This window comes from Ursus arctos, unplaced genomic scaffold (genome assembly GCF_023065955.2).
Source record: "Ursus arctos isolate Adak ecotype North America unplaced genomic scaffold, UrsArc2.0 scaffold_5, whole genome shotgun sequence".
Taxonomy (NCBI): Eukaryota; Metazoa; Chordata; class Mammalia; order Carnivora; family Ursidae; genus Ursus; species Ursus arctos.
The window spans coordinates 36,943,317-36,965,531 of NW_026623067.1; the positions used below are offsets into that span (position 1 = coordinate 36,943,317).

At 49.2% G+C, this 22,215-nt stretch overlaps 2 protein-coding genes across 10 annotated transcripts; one reads left to right on the forward strand and one right to left on the reverse strand.

Moving 5' to 3' along the window:
• The first annotated feature begins 1,464 nt into the window (after positions 1-1,464).
• On the forward strand, positions 1,465-13,971 carry SMIM33 (small integral membrane protein 33). The gene is made up of 2 exons (XM_044387272.3): positions 1,465-1,469; positions 3,268-13,971. Exons 1-2 carry the CDS (start codon positions 1,465-1,467, stop codon positions 3,863-3,865), a joined length of 603 nt encoding a protein of 200 aa, XP_044243207.1. The 3' UTR covers positions 3,866-13,971.
• On the reverse strand, positions 6,468-11,901 carry STING1 (stimulator of interferon response cGAMP interactor 1). 9 transcript variants are annotated; one of them, XM_048220992.2, is made up of 8 exons: positions 11,749-11,889; positions 11,448-11,542; positions 10,723-10,949; positions 10,413-10,596; positions 10,057-10,165; positions 8,895-9,133; positions 7,984-8,170; positions 6,468-7,426 (listed from the first exon to the last, which is right to left on the reverse strand). In XM_048220992.2, exons 3-8 carry the CDS (start codon positions 10,947-10,949, stop codon positions 7,236-7,238), a joined length of 1,137 nt encoding a protein of 378 aa, XP_048076949.1. In that variant the 5' UTR covers positions 11,448-11,542; positions 11,749-11,889; the 3' UTR covers positions 6,468-7,235. The 9 variants fall into 9 exon arrangements, with proteins under 9 accessions (XP_048076949.1, XP_048076950.1, XP_044243385.1 ...); XM_048220993.2 differs by having other exon boundaries at positions 10,723-11,100; XM_044387450.3 differs by having other exon boundaries at positions 6,468-8,170; positions 10,723-11,100; positions 11,749-11,896.
• Positions 13,972-22,215: the final 8,244 nt, after the last annotated feature.

The window sequence follows — 22,215 nt, forward strand, 5'->3', positions numbered from 1 at the left end:
AAAATGAGCTCCCACACACCTGTATATCAGACAAAGTGTGGCAGATGTCAGAAGCGAGGGAAATAACATACTGGTGTAGGGTTTAAGGAAAAGAAAGAAAGCTACCTCAGTAGAGTGGGCTGAAGACTATGTTCCTGGCAGAGGTGACCCCTGAACTAAGCCATAAAAGATGGTTAAAGTTTAGATGGTGGGAATGGGGGAAGGGCAGCTCACAACAGTGAGCACAGAGATGGACAAGTGAAGGAAGGCTGGAACAATCGTCTAGTCCCAAAAGTTCCACCCCCTTATCCTTTCTGAGGCCTTTTAGGAGGTAGATCCAAGACTGATGAGGGAGGGAAAAGGGAGATGAGCCCTCAGCAGGATCTGGAATTGGGCTTTTGGACTCAGGGACTGGAGCCCCAGTGGTGGCGCCTATGAGAGCAATGGGACATGTGTTTTGGGGAGGCAGGAACCAAAGAGCAGCAGCTGAAGCTCTGGACTGTGGCAGAGCCCGTATTCCCTCTGGCTAAAGTCTAAGTGAACCAACGTGACGTCCAGAGCCTTGGATGGCACTGGTAGGGGGTCAGCCTCCTAGCTGGCTTCAAGGCCAGCCAGCGCTGGTCTTACTCAGTTGGCAGGTCAGGTCAGCAGCCCAGTGACCTGGGCTTTGGTGAGCTGGGAGATCCGAGTGAGGTCCCTGAGTGGCGGAGTGTGGAGCAGCTTGGCTGAGGGACGAGGAGTCAAGAGGCTACATCTTGCCTCCTGAGATCAAGCCACTGAGCGAGGGGCGTTCCCAGGGGTCTCCTAGTCTCCACACTGAATGGAGGGTGGTACATGTGCAGCAAGGGACAGCATGAGGGGTGGCTGGTTTCCTGGAGTTAGTTGAGGCCAAAAATTATCCTTTACAAAACCAAACATTACCCTTAAAAAAAAAAAGATTTTACTTATTTATTTGAGAGAGAGCACAGAGCGAGAGTGAGAGGGCACAGGCAGGGCTAGGGGCAGAGGGAGAAGCAGACTCCCCACTGAGCGGGCTCGATCCCAGGGCCCTGGGACCATGACCCTGGCCAAAGGCAGACGCTCAACCACTGAGCCACCCAGGCGCCTCCAAACATTACCCTTTATGAACTCTCCAGATAGAGGACAAACTGGTGGGCACTTTTTTTAAAGGTTTTATTTTTAAGTAATCTCTACATCCAAAGTGGGCTACAACCCCGAGATCAAGAGCTGCATGCTCTATGGACAGAACGAGCCCTGTGCCCCTGGTGGGCACTTTTTGTGACTTTGTGACTTGGACACATCGAAGCACACACATTCTCAAAATGAAGTTACATTCAGACAAATGCAAAGAGACATGTAGAATTCATATTTGTAAAAACCAAAGAAGAAAAAATCCAAGAGACCAAAAACAAACAAACAAAACAAACAGAAAAAAAAAAACGTGCATGGGAATGATAAACATCAAATTCAACAAAATGGTTACCCATGGGGTAAGAAGGAGGGGAGAGGTCAAGAAGTGGGGCTTCTTTTTTATTTGTAATATTTTAGTTCTTAAAAATTTTTGGAATAAACGTGACAAACTATTAAGATGGACAGATCTGGTGGTTGGGCCAAAGAGATTTAGTATATTATAGTCTACACTTTACAGTGTGTTTGAGATACTGCATTAAAAAAAATGGAAGAAACGGTACCGACAGGAAATCAGTTGGGGTGGGGAGTGGGCATGTCAGGGCGGGGAGCGGGGTAGGGTGGGGGTGCTGACAAGGTGTCTGGGACCTGCTGGAGGAGGGGTAGGCAGGCAGACCCAAGCTGCTGAAGCTAGCAGGGAGCATGAAAGGAGGTGCCAAGATCAAGGTCCGATCACAGTTAAGGAAGGGCCGGGCCCAGGGGAGTCCCAGTATTCACGGAAGTGAAAGCGCGGGAGAGACGTTGAGAGTGTGTGCAGAGGGTGTGTGCGCCCCGTAAGCCCCATAGACGTGGCAGCTCCGGGTAGGGGCCAAGCTGGGGCGGCAGGCTCTCCTTCGCAGGGCTGGCCGCCAGTCCCCGGGGAGCCTTGCAGCAGGCGGACAATGCACCAGGTAGACTCTTGGCTCACCCCCTCCTGCTAGGCTGCCTGCCTCTCTGCAGGGACCCCAACCCTTTCACCAGCCTGAACTTCCCTTTTTCCCCTGTACATCTGGAGCTGTTTCCCCTCCCACCCCCCTAGTCCTGCGAGCTCTGTGGCCTGGGCCCCAGAGAGCCTTAGACTTTTAACTGGGGGTAGGTATTGGGCTTTCTACATGCAAAGGGACAGTGTCGGGGATGGCAGTGTGACTGAGAGACTAAAGAGAGAGTGTTCTGGATAGCCGTCCCTGGACCCCAGTTGCCCTCTCTTGAGGAGGGCCAGGCTGATTGCTCAGGTTTAGGGGAGAGGCTCCACCCCCAAGGGCTGGCCCCTGATGGTCCAGCTGGGGAGGGGGAGGCTAAGGAGAGAAGGTTTCTAGAGCCTGTGGTGACTTCATCAGCCGGCGGGGCATTTATAGTTTGGAGGTTTACTACCTTCATGGTAATCCTTCCCACCCCTACTCAACAGTTAGTAGAGTGGAGACAGACATGACCCCCAGCTTCCGGCTGGGACCCTGAAAGAGGCAGAGGCTGGCATGGGTTCTCCTCAATCCAGCCAGGAATCCACACTGGGCACCACCTCCCCTCCAGGTCCAGATCCTGGGACCCCCTAAGAAGATCCTATGTTATGGGGTGAGGTATCCGCTTTGCTTCACCCTAAGTTTTGGGCGTTCCTGCCTCGTTTTCCTTTTTCCCTCCCCCAGGGTACCACCCATCCACCTTCTGTGTGAGTTGAGGGTGGTGGGAACCAAAGAGGCTCGACAAAATGACTCCCTTTTCCCAGGACTTGAAGAGCAGCTGCTCACTGTCCACTGGCCAGGCCGTGGGACAGCAGCCCCTAGTGTGTTCAGATTCCTGACTCAGGACGTATTATCTGTTGAGGACTTTTCCTGGAGGCCTGGGAAGACAGAGCAGTGACAGGGGGCGGACTTGGGGGGCCAGAGTGTAAGGAAGCCCCTCTCCATCTCTTTCTGAATGACTTTGTCTGCCTATGTCTGTTTCTTGTTTCTCTGTCTCTATCTTTCTGTAACTATTTAATTCCTGGCTTTTTCTTTATCTCTCTCTTTCTCTTTGTCTTCTTGGCTTTGTGTTTTTCTCTTTCTCTCTGTACCCCCCCCACATCTGTCTTTTTCTTTTATTCTCTCTCTCTCCCTACGTGCGGGATTTTTTGCGGGGGGGTTGTAGGTTTTTTTTGCTACGCCTGTGTTTATTGATATGTTTCTCTGTCTCTCCATGTCTTCACTCTGTCTCTTTCTTTCTTTGTCTATGTTTCTTCTCCCTAAGTCTCTCTGTCTCTCTCTCTCAGTTCCCTTTGGGTGTCTGTCTCTCCATTTGGCTCTTTTCTGTGTGCACAAACCCATGTCACCCTCTCTCTCTGCCACTCCCCTACCAGGCTGGTCACCATCCCTGGCCTTCTCCAGCTGTGAACGGCTCAGCGGGGCAGGAGCCCCAGAGGCAACTCCCAGAGGTGCTGGGTGGGGCCTGGGAACCAGCGCGAGGGGATGGGCTGCCCCTGCTCACCGTCATTGTTGCTGCCTTTGTCCTGCTGGCAGTCTGTATCGTGGTGGCAGTCCACTTTGGGCCAAGACTACATCAGGGCCGTGCCACTCTCCCCACAGAGCCACCAGCCCCAAAGCCGGAAGGCGGCATCCATCTCATCCACTGGCGAGTGTTGGGTCCCCAGGACAGTCATGAAGAGGCCCCGCGGGAACCTCCTGTCCCTGGCTCCTGCCCTGTGCCAGAGGGGCCTAGGCTCAGCGTTGATGAAGTCACATGTCTGTAGGAGGGAGACTTTGAAAAGTTGGACTGACCCGGCTCAGAACAAGAAACCGGACAGAGAATTAGGGCAAAAGCAAATTGGGGCTGGACATCAGAGCTTTGGAAATGCACACATGGATTCAGCTGGAGCTGCTCTCTCTGCAGAATATTTATAGAGAAAGCGCTGCTGTGGACAGGAGAAATAAAAGAAGCTTGAGGGCTTTGCATGGAAACATGCTCCTGTGAGCATTCCCAGGGCCCAAAGCTGCCCTTACAAAGCTACACCTGCTTTTCAGGGACCATCGGATCCCTGACTCTCCTTTACCAAGTCCTTACCTCCTCCTCTCACCTCTAATCTCCTTTTCTTTTGGTGTCAACGTGAGTCCAGCTTGCAAGATTCCCCCACCCACCCCACCCCAGTGTAGGGATCTCAGAGTCTCCCTGTAGAGGTCCTGCCCCCGAAGCCCCCAGGTCCCGTGAGGGCTAGTCAGGGAGAGCCAAGGCAAAGAACCCAGGGGTCTGCCTTCTCCGGTATTCAGGAAGAGAAGGAAAATCTGTTGTCCTGCACCGATTGAAAGACATCCTTTTGGCTGTTGGGGCCTATGTCTCGTCAGCAACTTCCAAGGCCCTTGTAAAGCCCCACACACCAATTACAGCTTCCCACGTTGCTTTTGCATGCCTCCTACTATGTTGGGGCAAGACTTTGTCTTGCCTTCCCAGGATGGGTTGGGGGGAATTTGGGGGTTCTCACTACCTCCCCTTTTTTGTGTATATGGGCCGGTTGGACCCAGACTAGAACTTATCCCCAACATTTCCCAATCCAGAACCTTCCAACTGGTGGGAAAACAAGAAAGGAAAAGGAGTTCCATGCAGCTTGTCTAAGGAAAAGGAGTGAGAAGAGGATTTGCAGGGCGGGTGGGCATGCAGGAAGGCAGAGCTGAGCCTCCGGCTGGCTCTCTGGAAAGGCAGCCTTTCTCTGACACCTCTGCACCTCACTGATGTGCAGTCGAGAACATGCGGATAGGCATTTACGGAGGGACCTCTAGGTTCCTTACCCTGGGGAACACCTGAGGACAACAGATGCACCCTGGTACTGCCCTTGGTGAGACCCTGGCAGAGTCAGGAAGGCGAGGATAACAGACAATGAAAAGGAACAGAAGTAGTGATTGTAATGTGTACAGAGGACTGGCCTGCCTCCTTTGGGACTAGTGAGAGGCAACTATAATGTCCATGGCTGCTCCTTCTTGTGGTCTAGCTCTAGGCCGGATCTGTGGACCTGTGGCTATTATACCATTCGCTCTTCATAACAACCCTGTGAGGAGGAGCCCTTGCTGTCCCCATGTTACAGGGGAGGGTATGGAGATCCCCAGGTGGATGTGGGTGCTGAGTGGTGAAGTCAGGATTTGAACCTGAGCCGTCAGATTCCACAGCCTAAGCGCCGAGTCCAACGGCTAGATGAGGGGGGAGGGTCATTTTGGAAAGGCCCTTGATTCTGCCCTGGCTTCTGGGTACTCGAATGATGGATGTAATGTTGGAGGAGCCTTAGGCCTTGGGGGCAGAATGGTGGGGACAGCTGTGAAGAAGAGGGGATTGTGTCCCCCTTTAGTCCTTAGAATCTGGCTTCCTTGGGAGCAGTTGGCTCCTCTGGCAAATGTGTGTCTGTCTGTTGAGCCTTCCTCCGCAGTGATGCTGTACACAGAAACTCGTGTTGCGCGTTTGTGACAAAAACAGAGGTGAGGGGCTGGCTGGCTCAGTCGATAGAGCATCCAACTCTTGATCTTGGGGTTGTGAGTTCAAGCCCCATGTTGGGTGTAGAGAGGACTTTAAAAAATTAAAACCAAACCAAACCAAACCAGAGGTGGGAGGCAGGGAACAAGTGCTGGTTGGAACAGATGGAACTGGTAGAAATGGGCCTCCTGCCCTCCCAGATAGGGGAGGTTTGCCACGGCAGTGTTGTTGTAATGGCTCGGTTCTAACAGTGACGGCTTAAGACACAGAGGGGCCTGGCTGTGTTGTCCAAGGTCTCCCAGAGTACATCCTGTCTCCTTACACGAACACTCTTCCCACCCCCACCCCCTGCTCCTCTTATCCCTTTGCAGGCTCTATCATCCGGGGACATTCATCCAGTGGCTGCTGCTCCTTTGAGTAGCCCCTTGCCCTTGATGCAGCTGTGTCCCCCTCATGGCATCGGTGTGCCTGCTCAGGCCGCTCCGTAGCCCCCAAGCCTCTCACTGGAGACGAGGGCCCTGAAAGGGCAGACAGACCACGGGACACGCCACCCTCTATGCCCGCAGCCCTGGGCTCTGTCCACAGTGAGACCATCCCCACCGCACTGCCCTGTCCTAGTATAAGGAGGGCTCTGAGGAAGGATGTCTGAAGGATGTCTAAGGAAGGAAGGTCATCTGAGGAGTGTTGAAAAAAGGGGCTGTTTAGGGGCACCTGGGTGGCTCAGTCAGTTGAGCATCTGACTCTTGATTTCAGCTCAGGTCATGATTTCAGTGTCGTGAGATCGAGCCCCGCATCAGGTTCCATGCTGGGCATGGAGCCTGATTGAGATTCTTTCTCTCCTTCTTCCCTCTCCCTCTGCTTCTCCCCATCCACCCTCCCCCACATACAGCCATATATGCACTCTCTTAAAAAAAAATTTAAAAAAAAGAAAGGGGGCTGTTTAGAAAGTACAGGTATAAGGAAACCACAAGTGAGAGTGAGTGCTCCAGGGGGGACATTCACAGGAAACCAGGACCAGCGCTAGGTCTGAGCAGCACGGAGTAGGGGCAGGTAGTGGAACCTGGGGAGAGACAGGGTTACTGAGAGCATGGCAGAACCATGACTTTAGGTCGGAGATGCAGAGAGCCCACAGTGACCTTGGTACTGCAGGGAGGGATCTGGGGGAATAACTACCCCAGCCTCACCGTCCTCTTTCCCTCTGTTCTCCTGCTGGGGCTTCCCATGAACTGAACATGACCAGAATTCAGAGAGCAAGGGAGCCTGTTGATGCCATCCCAGGGCAGAGGAGGCATAGAGAGGTAGAGAGTCAGTCTGGAGGTCCAAGGGAAGATACCTGACACATCCCTTAAGTTTCCTGGGCATTTACAGTTTACAAAAATGTTCCATACAATCATAGTCCTCACGACAACCCTGCGAGGTAGGTAGGACAGTGATTATAATCCCATTTCATAGCTGAGGACACTGAGGTTCAGGGAGGTAAAATGACTTGCCCAAGGTCATAGGATTCATCTTGAGAGGTTAAGTTCAGGGACTTCTGTGAGAGGCTCCCGGTGGGAGGAAGTGGTTCTGCTGGGCATTCAGCTGCTGAAGAAAGCCCTTCTATCCACAGTCTTGAGGATCCAGAGTCTTGGGGAGCACTGGGGGTTCAGACCAGCTAACCCTGGGCCTCAGAAGACATCCGTGCGGAGTGGGAGAGGCTGTTCCAAGCCACTGATGAGGAGCTTGGGTTCCTGGGACAGCGAGGAGGAACTGGGTACAATCGAGGTGTCCGGGCTGCCCACAGTGACCTCCCTTTCCTCCTGCCGCAAGTGCCGGAGAATCTCCTGCGACAGGGAGAAGCTGCTTCCCTCTGCAGGTTCTGGAACAAGGATGGGGAAGGTGGGGGAGGAGTGCGGTGAGGACCCCTTATGTTCTCACTTGAACATGCCCTGAGACTTGCTGGGCAGATCCTCCAACCCTCCCTCTCCCTCACCTCCCCACATCCCTCCCCACCCCTAGCCTCTGGGGCTAGAGTTTCTGGGAATTCTAGAGCTAGAAGTGGTTTCAGAGGTAACAGAATTCCACCTTCTCAGTCTCAGAGATGGCTCTCAGAGACAGGCAGAGACCTGCCCCTGAGGCTGCAGACTCATCTCTCTGTCCCGGGCCTGGGGCTCTTCTGTTCTTCCAGCATTCCCAGATGAAGTCAGGGGCTCCTGGAGCCCATCTCTTCACACTCCACCCACGACCCGTAGCCAAATACCCCAGAAAGCAATTGTGTGCCCTGGGTGGAGAGGTAGGACCTCTCCCGGGAGAGGAAGGAGCTGGGTTTGAATGTCTTGACCACTCGGGAAGGCCCAGGGCATGGTGCTGCTCTATCTACTTCTAACCCCTCGGGACACCTGACTCTTCCTGACCTGTAGCCTGTCAACCCCTCACCCTGGTAGACAATGAGGCGGCAGTTGTTCTGCGACTCGGGGGCATCTGCAAGGATGTCTTCAAGTATCCGGCAGAAAAGTTTGGCCTGCTCAAGCCGATCCTCCCGGCTAAAGCCAGCCCGGCCGTCCTGTGACATGGCAAAAAGGGTCTGCAAGGGGGTGGCATACTCCAGGACACAGATGCCCGCCTAGAGGAGATGAGAGGAAGACAAGACTCAACCAGGGCCCAGACAGACAGACTCCGGATGCTGGTGCCACTGCTGGGGCCCTGCTCCCTCGGCCTGTAGAGATGGCGTTCTGGGAGGTGGCTACCCTGATGGGATCTATGGTGTCTGGTGGCCTTTGCTCCTAAAATCAGGACCAGGACTGTGCTAAATTTATCCTCCACACATCCTCCTTCTCAGATCCCAGGGCAAGGCCCACTGAGTCACCTGCTGTCAACTGCTCCAGCTGGAAATCAATCTGGGGGCTGGGCTCTGGGGTTCAACCCTGGCCTGGATTTCCCCCAACCTATGTGAGATCTTTCAGACATTCTCACATCTTTGTCTAGGACAGCTTTGCGGTCAAGCGTGTGGCTTGTCAGGTTGAAATCGTCCAATTTCCTGCTGGTTCTCTGAGTCTCAGTTTCCTCATCTGCAAAGTAGGGGTCATAACAGTCCTCACCACACAGGCGGTAGCGAGGGTTAGATGAGGTGGTCAGATGAATAGCATCTGGTATGCAGTAAGGGCTCCATTAGTGGTAATGATCATTATCCGCAACTCAAGCTGAATCATGCCCAGCCTCGGGACCAATTGGGGAAATTAAGGCTTAAAGAAGGCAATGAATTTTTATCAGTGGTTGGCCAGGGGTCAGAATTCTGGTGCTCTGGGCCTGACTCCTCCTTGGCAGCACCCTCCTCCCCACACACTCACCGGTTGCCCGTTTTCCAGAAGCTCATAGACGCTGTTGGTGTAAATCCGGCCCTTGATGCCGGCACGGTCAGCACTTTGCTGGGGCAGCTCATACAGGAAGCGGATGTTGGGGTCGGCCACACTCAGGTCGTCAGGCACCCCACAGTCCAAAGGGAAGAGGATGTGCAGCCGATGGCTCCCTACGCCCCATAGCATGTTGGTGCGCAGCCGATTGTATGTGCGTATCCGGTCTGGGAGCCCTGGGGCGGAGAGGCCCGAGAAGTCATTCCTACTAACCCTATCTCCCGCCCAGCCCAGGATGGAGATCCAGGTCATTGGTTCCCTCGGTGTGTGCAAGAGAACCAAGGGGCCAGTCCGCTTGCGCTGTGCAGGACCCAGGAGGGGCAGAGCATTCCGGGACCCTCCCGCCCCTCCCTCTACTCCCACCACCTCTCTCTCTCTCCTCAGTTGTCCTTTGTCCAGATTTCTCTGCTCACCCCACTCCTTCCCACCACAGCTTTTAGGGCTCTGAAAGGCAGGAAGAGCCCTGGAAGGTAGCATTCCCAGCACTCCCAGGTGCACGGGGTCTGGCCTCTAGCTCCAGACCTGTTTCCTAGCAGAAGCCCTGGTGACAAGGGCAGACAGCAATGAGATATGAGGGGGAACCACGGCCTCGGCCAGCAAGTCAGAAGAAATGAGACATGACATCACACATGGGCTCAGAGTAGAGTGGTCAAGGATCCAGGCTCCGGACAGACCTGGGTTCAAATCCCATCTCCTCCACAGCTCACTAAGCTGTGTGACTTTGGAAAAGTCACCTCGCCTCGTAGAACCACAGTTTTCTTATCTCTAGAACAGGGATGATGATTATCCCTTGCCCACAGGGAATGAATTAAAAGCAAAAATACACACGAAGGACGCAGAACATGCAATCAATATTCATTGGAAGAATTCATGGTTAACCTAGGAGAAGTCACTTAATGGCTTTAAGGGGGAGAAGTGCATATTCCTCCCTGTAAACCAGGCACAATAACATCCTTCACGCCTACAGAATTGCTTTGGGCATCAAATGATTCGTTAGTAATAAAAATTCTTTGAAAAATACAGCAGGTTCTAGAAACACAAGTTTTATGTCTTATTGTCTGTCTTAAAGATCTAGAAATAGGGGCAGAGAATGGCTCACCTGGCAAGATCAGCCGCAGGTACCCAATGTAATATGACCATGCCAGTCCATGGGCCACATTGAAGTTCCTTTTTTCACAGACCGCAGAGACCTCAGCTGGGGCTAGACTCTGTAGACAGCAGGGTGGGGGTGGGGAGCCTCCAGGAAGGATAACCAGAGCCCTCCTCCTCAAGATTTCCCGACCTGCTGCCAACTTGCTCCCTTCTCTGCCATTGACTCCCTGTTGCAGGACATTATAGGCTCTACTCTAAGGACCAACCTCTAAACTCGTCCCACTCCCACTACTGAGCTCAGAGTAGGTCATACTAGCTGCTGCCTCCACTTGGCTACATCCTTCACCTCCCTCTGTGTCTTACCTGGAGCTCCAGGAGGATGTTCAGTGCCTGCGAGAGGCCCAGGAGGGCAAGCGTCCAAGTGAACGGCAGGCCAGCTGTGTTTGGGAGGGAGCCATAGAAATAGCAGGACAGCAGCAGTAGAGCCCCGCAGCGAATGGGGCAGCCCAGGCAAGCCCGTGCAGCCCTCCAGTAGCTGCCCTGGTACCTGCAGGGAACAGTCAAGCTCCAGACTCCAGCCCAGCGCAGCCGGAGAGATTCAAGCAGGGGCAGGGCTGGGGGTCAAGAGAGTAAGACATGTGGGGTGCCCAGTCGCCGTAGGTAATGGAGTCACCTGGAGTGGAGGTGGCACAGCTCCTCAGTCAGATGGCAGACCCCCTTGAAGAGCAGTCCCAGCTGCAGAGAGGCCAGGTGGAGCACCAGCCATCGGAGAATGTGTTCTGGTAGCTCCCCCAGCCCCCAAAGGGCTGCCAGGCAGAAGGCCAACAGGACCAAGGCTGCCTTCTGGGCCCTGGTCCCCCTGGGCCGCGGGATGGATGGGTGCAGGCTAGAGTGGGGCATCTGTGGGTACCAAGAAACCCATTGCTGTTATCCTTTCCCTCTCCTACCGCTTCGGGACAGCTCTCTTTCTTCCTGGTGGCCAGCCAGAGTCAGAGGCTGTTGCTGGAGATGCCTCTAGGGGACAGCATGGGCATATAGCATCTCAGCGCTCCTGTCCGGGAGAGATTTGTTGAAAAGGGAGCAGGGGGAGAAGTGCATGTGCCCACACGTATCCACCCTACCCAACCCCAGGAAGACCACAGGTGTAGTGAAGAAAGAAAGCAGTGACTGTCCCAGACCCAGACAGAAATTGTCCTGTGAGGTGCCACCCACCTAGGGACTGTTGGGAACCTGGGCTTCCCTCTCCCCCGAATCTACCCCAGGGAAGACCTTAGTCAGCAGAGGTGACACCACAGTCTGGGGGTGCAGGCAGGGCAGCCGGAAGGCTGCCACCCATCTCTGGGTCTCTGGGAGCCTCAGCCTGGGAGCCTATGCTCCACTACACCTGATCCTACCTACCTTCTGAGACTGCAGGTTGTTTCTGGAAGATGACTGGGAGAGAAGGTCTAGTGCGATGGCTCCCAGAAACCAAGGCCAGCCTCTCTGGGTACAGCCTGAAAATGAAACATTAGAAAACAATCAAATATTTTCCACAACACTCCAGCCTTGGCATCTCACCAAACCACAGCTTTGCAGAGGAGGGCATTTCCTGCTCCCCGGCAACGGAGGAGGGGCCCTGACGCGCCATGCCCTTTGCTCCCCCTCACCGTCCCCTGGAGCCACAGCCCTGAACCCCTCCAGCCCCCATGACCAAATATACTCTCCAACACCCAGGCAGGACTCCACAGGACCAACAAAGACGCTCTGATTTCTAGACGCAGATCCTCTTTTTCTGAAGACTGTGATATGGGGAAGGAGGAAGGGAGAATGAGAGTTATTTCCTGTAACAGCAGCCTTTTGGGTAAAAGGCTTTGTAGCAGCAGAGAGCCTTCAGGGGAGTGGGGCTTTGGCTCTCCACAGGACGTAGCCACGCCTGTGACTTCTCAGAGAGAACCCTGTGATTCTAGTCAAAAAAACAGTCATGGGGAATCTCACCATCGATCATCATTATAAAGAGTTTACCATGTTCCAGATATTATGCTAAGTGTTACACGTACTATTTTACTTAATCCACTGAGCCACTCGGGAAGATAGGTATAATACTCTTCCCCATTTTACAGGGGAATCATCTGAGGCTCGGTGTGGTGAATCATTTGCTCTGTGCCTTGATTGCACGGAAGGGGTAGAAGGTACCAGGTCCAAGTTTCATGCCTACAGGTTCCCCTGGGGTGGCCAGGAGCGTCTCTGGCTGCTGCCCTTCGGCAAACTGAGAAGCTGATTTGATTTGAGGTTGGGACAGGCCTAGAGAGTGGGGTTGGGGTGGCCCCCACAGAGCAGCAGCAGTTCATTCCAGCCCAGATCAGAGTCTTCGCCTGGACCCTTCGCCGCATCACAACCAGAAACCAGGTGGATGACACAGGCATTCATAGATGACACTGGCCTCCCAGGAACAAGGAGGCCTCCTGAAAGCTCTTGTTTGTGAAGATCACTTCCTATAAATGGGGGATTCCCCTACACCTTCTCTTCCCTACAAGTGGCTCACAGAGGAGCCCCCTGAGGTCAGCAAGGGCTCCGCTGCTTCAAAACCAAAGAAAATCAAGGGCGCCCAAAAGAAGTACTGAGCAGAGGCCTCCCAGAGCAGTCAGCTCCACAGCTGCCCCAAGAGCCAGCTGTCCCAAGTAGCTGAGGGCCTCCAGGCTATGTAGGACCTGCTCCCCCAGGGGGCACCGTGGTTGCCTGCTCTGCGGCTCTGCACTGGTCATTGCTTCCCCCAAACGTGTTCTCTCTCTCTCTCTTTTTTTTTAAGATTTTATTTATTCATGAGAATCAGAGAGGGAGGTAGAGGCAGAGGCAGAAGCAGGCTTCCCGCTGAGCAGCAAGCCCAGTGGGGGCTTGATCCCAGGACCCTGGGATCATGACCTGAGCTGAAGGCATCCGCTTAACCAACAGAACCACCAGGCGCCCCCCAAACGTGTTCTTCATCCCATCCCTTCTCCTGGAGGAAGTTCTAAATCCCATCCCATTTAAAGGCCAGGTTGGAACTATGCATCAGAAGCCTTAAAAAACACACGTGCCATTACGGACCTAGCAATCCACTTCCAGGAATCCTTCGCCAAGAAATAATCAGACAAGGGCACAGAAATGCCCATTTTTCAGATGTTCATAGCACTGTTGTTCACACCAGAGAAAAACTGAAAGTTATCTAAATGCCCAACAATGAGGACTTGTTAACTAAATTGCGATTCATCTTACAGTAGAAGGTTGCTTAGCCACCAAAAATGATGCTGTAATTTTGTATTTATTGACTCTTTTTTTTTAAGAGTTGTTTATTTTAGGGGTACCTGGTGGCTCAGTCGTTGGGCGTCTGACTTCAGCTTAGGTCATGATCCCAGCCCCGCATCGGGCTCCCTGCTCAGTGGGGAGCCTGCTTCTTCCTCTCCCACTCCGCCTGCTTGTGGTCCCCCTCTTATTTGTCAAACAAATAAATAAAATCTTAAAAAAAAAAAAAAAGATTTGTTTATTTTAGAGGGGGGAGGAGGGGCAGAGGGAGAGACTCTCCAGCAGACTCCCTGCACAGGAGGCTCGATCCCACAACCCTGAGATCACAAGCCAAGCCAAAACCAAGAGTCGGACACCCAACCAATTGAGCCACCCAGGCACCCCTGTATTTACTGACTCTTAAACATGTTTATTATACATTTCTTACTGGAAAAAAGTGACAAACGAGACAGTATAATTGCATTTTAGAAAATATATCTTGCACGAAAAAAGGTCTGGAAGCACATATGTCAAAATGCCAACAACGATTACTCTATGCAGTGGGAATGTACGTGATTTTTAGCATATTTTCCCCTGTTTGCTCATTATGTTTCCTTGGGTTTCTTTTCCCAAGATTGAACATGTATTATTTGTTTCATGCTCGGAGTATGCTGTGAAAAGAAAACATCCCAGTATTGCCTCAGGGCCGAGGGGATAGGATTGCTGGTGAATATGTCAGGCCAGGCCCTGTTGTCATGGCACCCACAGCAGACACGGGCAGTGGGCATTACGCAAGGGCACCAGGAATTAACTACAAATGCGGCGAGGGCTTTGGAGAATGCACTTCTGTAGCTGCTCTGAGGGGAGCCGGGAATACCCAAGTCCAGACTTTCCTGAAGAAATGCCATTTAAGCTGAGTTTGGAAGGAGCAAGACAAGGGTGGTAGAGAGGAGGGAGGGTGTAGAACATTCTGATAGAGCGTCCTATGTAAAAAGGGTGGGAAGGAGTTGGGTCGATGGAGGAACAGAGAAATGGCTGGAGTGGTGGGAACATGTGGGCATGTTGGGGTTCTGTATTAGATTCTTAGGGCTGCTGTACCAAAGCCCTAGAAATGTGGTGGCTTAAAACAACAGAAATTTCTTAATCAGAAATTGACTCATAGTTCGTCTGCAGTCAAGGTATTGGGGGGGCGTGCTTCCTCTGAAGTCTCTAAGGAAGGATCTTTCCCTGTCTCTTCCACCTGCTGGTGCCCCCAGGCGACCCTTAGTTTGCAGCTGAGCGCCTCTGCCTCTCTCACGTGGTGTTCCTCAACTTTGAGTCTCTATCTTCACATGGCTTTTCCTCTTCTTTTTTTTTTTTTAAAGACCTTATTTATTTATTTGACAGAGACAGAGACAGCCAGCGAGAGAGGGAACACAAGCAGGGGGAGTGGGAGAGGAAGAAGCAGGCTCCCAGCAGAGGAGCCTGATGTGGGGCTCGATCCCAGAACGCCGGGATCACGCCCTGAGCTGAAGGCAGATGCTTGACGACTGCGCCACCCAGGTGCCCCTGGCTTTTCCTCTTCTTATGAGGACACCCATCATACTGGGTCGGGGCGCACCCTAATGACTTCATCTTTACTTGATTAAACCTGCAAAGACACTATCTCCAAATAGGGTCACGTTCACAAGTGCTGGGAGCTTAAGACTTCAACATTTTTTTTTAGAGGACACAATCCAACCCCTAACAGGGTCTGTGGTGTTGGAAGGGGACGAGGGAGTGGGTCTGTGACCAGGGCCTCAGAGCCTAGGAAGCATCACAACAGCTGTGCGCCTGGGATCTCCCTCGACACTCAGACAGACCAGCTGGACTGACAGACAAGGAACTTGAAGCTCTTCCAGACCGACTGCCTTGGCATCCAAGGAGGAATCTAACGGCCACGGGGGGAGGTGAGGCCCAAGTTTTGGCTGCCTGGCTCGCAGGCTGCTGCCTGCAAGCCAGGGTTATGGAATGCCATTGCTCTGCTCCACGGGTTGGCTTGTTCCCTGAGCCTCCTCCTCACTTCCGGCAGTTGCTTGTTCGTTCCCTCCAGACACCCACTGAGTGCTTGTCTGGGCTGGCGCTATGCAGTTCCTTTTCCAGCCCCCTTACAGCTCCCATGGGTCTCCCCTGAAACTCGTCATCAGTGTTCCCGGGAGAGAAATAAACCCCTAGACACTCATTCAGGGGACTTTGGGCCTGGGACAGAGTGTGAGTGGTGTTGGGAGGCCTCTGGCCTCTGAGGAGCGGCCCTTTTGCCCACGCATCCCCTTCCATGTTTCAAGATCCCTTATATCCATGTGTAAAGGTCCCTGAATCCTGCTAGTACAGGGACTTTGGGGGGATTTTAATATCAGTTAACTATGGTATAACTGGGATCCAATCTGGCCTCTGCCTGTCCTACTTATGTGACCTTGGCCCAGTTATTTAAATTCTTTGAGCCTCAGTTACAATGAGGATGGTAATATCTTTAATCATATCAGACTGTCGTGTGGATAAAAAGAAACATTGCGCTTGTAGACATGACTTGCTCTAGATGCTCGGTAATTACTCATTCTAACCGCTGCCAGCAAGAGCAGCGGCGGCAGCAGCGCTCACAGTCACACTCTCGGAGTTGCCAGCTTCGATCACCTGGGCCTCTCAAATGGGCTCAGGTCGCCTCGCCAGCACAAGCAGATTTGATGTCTCATCCATGGGTGGCTCTGAGCCTGACCCCAGCCACTTCCTTCCACTGCCCTATCATGGAACCCACTAGTATGTCGTGGTCTTTCTTGGACAGGACAATATCCAAGTCGATGTGCTAGGGGGAGAGGGGCTGGAAGATGCATGGTGAGGGCTGGGGGAGAACAGGGAGTGAATAACGGACCCATGTCCTCCTGGAAGGAGGTATCCTGCAGGGCAGAGATCTAGTTGCTTTTTTGTTAGTTTTTGCCAACAGCTTTGAGATATAATTTACGTAACATACAACTCATATCTTTAAAATGCACAATTCAGGGGTGCCTGGGTGCACAGTTGGTGGAGTCTCCCAGTCTTTGTCTGGGCTCTGGTAGTGATTTCGGGGTCGTGAGATCGGGCCGCGTCGGGCTCTGTGTCCAGTGAGGAGTGTGCTGCAGATTTTCTCTCCCTCCCCCTCTGCCCCTCCCGCTCATGTTCTTTCTCTCTTTCTCTCTAAAATAAATAAATCAATCTTTAAAAAAGCAAAAGAGGGGCACCTGGCTGGCTCAGTTGGTGAAGCGTCTGCCTTCGGCTCAGGTCATGATCCTGGAGTGTGGGGATGGAGCCCCACGATGTTGGGCTCCTTGCTCAGTGGGGAGTCTGCTTCTCTCTCTCCTTCTGCCCCTCTCCCTGCTCCTTCTCTCTCTCTCTCCTGCTCACTCTCTTTCTCAAATAAATGAATAAAATCTTTTAAAAAATAAAAATAGAAAATAAAGTAAAATGCACAATTCATTACTTTTTAATATAGTCATAGAGTTGTGGAACCATCACCACAATCAATTTTAGAACATTTTCATCACCACCACCCCCAAAAGAAAACCCTGTAGCCATCACCTCCCAACCACCCCATCCCTACCTCACTCCAGGCAATCACTAATTGACCTTCTGTCTCTACAGATGTGCCTATTCTGGACATTTCCTGTAAATGAAATCAAACAATATATTACTGTGTCTGTCTTCTTACGTTTTAAAGGTTCATCCATATTGTCGCATACATCCGTACTTCATTCCGTTTTATTGCCGAATAATATTCCATTGTGTAACTGTGTCACATTTATTTACTCAATAACTGAGGACTTCTGAGTTGTTTCCGTTTTTTGGCTATTATGAATAATGCTGCTATGAACTTCACATGCGAGTGTTCTGTGGCTATACATTCTCATTTCTCTTGGGTTTATACCTAGGAGTGTGGTTGCTGGGTCATCTGGTAACTCTATGTTTAATTTTTTGAAGAACCATCAGACAGTTTCCCAAAGTGGCTGCAGTATTTTACATTCCCACCAGCAATGTATGAGGTTCTAATTTCTCTACATGCTAGCCTATACTTGTTTCTTATCTGTCTTTTTGATTGCACCCATCCCCGTAGGTGTGAAGTAGTATCTCATTATGGTTTTGATTTACATTTCCCTGATGGCAAATGACGTTGAGCGTCCTTTCATGTGCTTATTGCCATCACAGATCTTTCGCAAGAAATGTCTATTCGTATCCTATGCCCGTTTTTAAAATTGGGTTATTTGTCTTTCTCTTATTATAATAATAATTTATTATTGTAATTATCATAAGAGTTCTTTTTATATTCTAGATACAAGTCCCTTATCAGTTATGTGCTTTGCAAAAATTTCCCCCTTTTTTGTGGGTTGTCTTTTCACTTTCTTTGTGGTGTCCTTTAAAGCACCAAAGTTATTAACTTTGATGGAATCTAAATATCTTTTCTTTTGTCTCTTGTCCTTTTGGTTCTATATCTAAGAAGCTATTGCCTCATCAAGGTCACAAAGGTTCAAACCTATGTTTCCTTCTAAGAATTTAAAAGTTTGGGCTCTTACATTTAGATCTTTGGTCCATTTTGAGTTTTTTGTATGTGGTGTGACTTAGGGGTTCACATTCATTCTTTTGAACGTAGACATCCAGTTGTCCCAGCATCATATGTTGAAAAGACTATCTTTCTCTTTTGAATAGTTTTAGCACCATTGTCAAAAATCAACAACTGGGGGGTGCCTGGGTCATGGTATTGAGATGGAGCCCCAGGCCGGTCTCCACGCTTGGCGCAGAGTCTGCTTGGGATTCTCTCTCCCTCTCCCTCTGCCCCTCCTGCTTGTTTTCTCTCTCTCAAATAAAATAATCAATCTTTAAAAAAAAAATCAACCAACTGGGAACGTGAGAGTTTGTGAATTCTCAGTTCTTTTCCATTGATCTGTATGCCTATCTTTATGCCAGTCCATACCATATTGATTACTATAGTTTTGTAGTAAGTTTTGAAATCGGGAAGTGTGAGTCCTCCAACTTGGCTCTTCTTTTTCAAGATTGTTTTGCCTATTCTGGGTCCCATATATTTCCATATGAATTTTGGGATCAGCTTATCAACTTCCGCAAGGACGCCAGCTGAAATTTTGACAGGAGTGGCGTTGAATCTATTAGAGGGTCACCATCTTAACAGGGTTTTTGTGTTTGGTTTTTTAGATTTTATTTATTTATCTGACAGACGGGGTGGGGAGTTGCAGGCAGAGGGAGAGGGGGAAGCAGACTCTCCACTGACCAAGGAGCCCGACGTGGGGCTCGATCCCAGGATACTGGGATCATGACCTGAGTCAAAGGCAGTTGCTTAACCAACTGAGCCACCCAGGTGCCCCACCAACTTAACAGCTGAAGTCCATAAACGTGAGGTGTCTTTCCATTTATTGAGATCTTCTTTATTTCTTTTTAGCAATGTTTTATAGTGTATAAGAGTATAAATTTTACACTTCTTTTGTTAATTTATTCATAAGCATTTTTGGATTTTTTTATTGTGGTTAAATAAATATAACGTAAAAGTTGCCATTTTAACCATTTTAAATGTAAAATTCAATGACATTAATTCCATTCACATTTTTGTACAATCACCACCGCTACATATTTCTAACATTTTCCATCATCTCAAATAAGCTCTCTACCCATTAAGCAATAACTCCCTATTTTCTCCACCCCTCAGACCCTGGTAACCTCTAATCTACTTTTTGTCTCTATGAATTTGGCTATTTTAGGTATTTTATGTAAGTGAAATCATATAATACTTGTCCCTTTGTGACTGCTTTGTTTCACTTAGCATAATGTTTTCAAGGTTCATCCATATAGAAGCATGTATCAGACCTTGGTTCTTTTCTATGGATCAATAATATATTCATATATACACACACACTACATTTTGTTTATTCATTCATCTGTTGATGGATGCTTGGCTTGTTTCCACCTTTTGACTACTGTGAGTAATGCTGCTATAAACATTCTCATGCAAGTATCTGAGTCCCTGATTTCAATTCTTTGGGGCATATACATAGAAGTAGAAATGTTGGGTCATATACTAATTCTATGTTTAACATTTTGAGGAGGAAACACCAAACCGTTTTCTATTCTGTTCTTTTTAATGCTATTGTAAACAGAACTGTTTTCTTAATTTCACTAGATCTGTTGCTTTTTAACTGAGGAATATTTCTAGGCATATTTGTGGGGCAATAAACATAAAATCATCATAATTTTCGGTGTATGCCCAGTATTCCATAGTATAGAATTATGAATCATGATTGAAGCAGTCACCTATTACTGGACATTTAGATTCTTTTAAATTTTTCTCTGCTATGAGAAACTTTGCAGTAAACATAAGGAGGTGCATCTTTGCACACTCACTTTTCTGATTATTAGGAGCGATTCTCAGAAGTGGGGTTGCTGGATCAAAGATTATGTGCATTTTTCAAGCTTCTGATGAGTAGCACCAAAAGGCTCACTAGATGTATGTTGTTTGCTTTAGAAGCAAAATAGAGAAAAATGAGAAAATAGGAAACAACCCAAACTTTCAACACCACAGGATCAGTTAAAATAATGGTGTGTCTACAGAGTGGCGGGGGGGGGGGGGCAGCAACACTTGCTGACACTGAGGGACACTTAGAGTATATTTTGAAGTCACAGAACTTGTTACAAAATAGTCTATGTTAAGTAAACTCTGGCACCTCCGTTCAAGGAAATACTCTACAGCTCTTTAAGAATTGAGGCAGCTGGGGCGCCTGGGTAGCGCAGTCGTTAAGCGTCTGCCTTCGGCTCAGGGCGTGATCCCGGCATTCCGGGATCGAGTCCCACATCAGGCTTCTCCGCTATGAGCCTGCTTCTTCCTCTCCCACTTCCCCCGCTGTGTTCCCTCTGTCACATAAATAAATAGAGTCTTTAAAAAAAAAAAAAAAGGAATAACAACAACAACATAAAAAAAGAATTGAGGCAGCTTCCTATATACTGGTATAAAAATATCTGAGGGATAATATAGTGAGGTGCAAAAGCACGCTGCGGAACAGGGCGTGTGGAAACCGAAGGGTAGATCTGCTGATATATTTGTAATATGCAGGGAGATGGTGAAGTGGTGAGCTTCAGGGAGGGCAACTGAGGGGCTGGGAGCAAGGGAGAGAGGGAGACTCACTTGCATGTGCAGCTGCGTATCATTTTGTGATTTTGTACCTTTTAAATTTAATTTCGTGTGCATTATTACCTATTCCAACATTAAATAAAATAGCAGCAAACCACAGCATTTATATTATGATCCCATTTCTATTGTTTAAAGTAGACATGTATCTTTGCGTGAGAAAAATTCTGGTTATAAATACATTTTGTATTGATGTATAATGTACACAATACATGTATTTTGTGAAATACAAAATGTTCATAATGGTTATTTTGGAAGGAGATTTGGGGTATTTGGAGGTTTAAAAACATAACTGCAAACCCTCTTACGCTACTGGTGGGAATGCGAGCTGGTGCAGCCACTCTGGAAAACAGTATGGAGGTTCCTCAAAAAGTTGAAAATAGAGCTACCCTATGACCCAGCAATTGCACTACTGGGTATTTACCCAAAGGATACAAACATAGTGATCCAAAGGGGCACCTGCACCCCAATGTTTATAGCAGCAATGTCCACAATAGCCAAATTATCGGAAGAGCCCAGATGTCCATCAACAGATGAATTGATGAATAGATAAGAAAATGTGGTGTATATATATACCACATTTTCTTATCTATTCAATATATATATATTATATATATATTATATATATATTATATATATAAATATATATAATATATATATATAATATATATAATGGAATATTACTCAGCCATCAGAAAATGAGATCTTACCATTTGCAATGACGTGGATGGAACTAGAAGGTATTATGCTAAGTGAAATAAGTCAATCAGAGAAAGACAATTATCATACGATTTCACTCATGTGGAATTTAAGAAACAAAACAGAGGATCATAGGGGAAGGGAGGAAAAAATAAAATAAGACGAACTGAGGGTTGCTGGAGGGGAGGGGTTAGGGTGATGGGGTAACTGAGTGATGGACATTAAGGAGCACATGCGATGCAATGAGCACTGGGTGTTATATACAACTGATGAATCACTGAAGTCTACCTCTGAAACTACTAATACACTATACGTTAATTAATTGAGTTTAAATAAAATAAAATAAAAAAAAAACCAGATCCACAAATCTTTGATACTCCTCCCTTAAAACGGCAGAGACTAATCCCTCCCAAGGATAGGACTAACTGGATCAGTCGTTCTGGGGACAGCCAGCTGCCACGTCATATGACACTCACGCGGCTATGGAGAGGTCCGAGTTGTGAGCTTCAAGTCCTCCTACCAACCACCAGCAACATCTTGCCAGGCATACAAATTAGCAACCTTGGAAGTGAAACTGCCGGCCCTGGTCAAGCCTTCAAATCACTGCAGCTCTGGCTGACAGCCCGACTGTAATCTCATGAGAAATTGTGAGCCAGAACCACCCAACTAAGCAACACCAAAATTCCTGAATCTGAGAAACTGTGAGATAATTCACGTTTGTTGTTTGAAGCTACTAAGTTTTGGGGTAATTTGTTACACAGCAATAGATATACTAATACAAGGTAATTTTGGATTTTCATTTTGTTTATTGTATTTAGAAATGTTTATTAAAATGAATACATATTGTGGGAATAATCAAAATTGATGAGGAAATGAGCCAGAGAACAATGGAAAAACAGCTCAGTCTGAGGTTCATTAATTCAGCTGTGTGATCCCTAGATGGGGACGCGCTGGCTTTTTAGCAGTTTGAGTGATGCATCCTTACCAGCTTTAGAGGACTTTAGGCGCACTTTGACTTGCCATCAAAAAGCCGCTGCCTTCCTGGGCTGTGTTCATGGG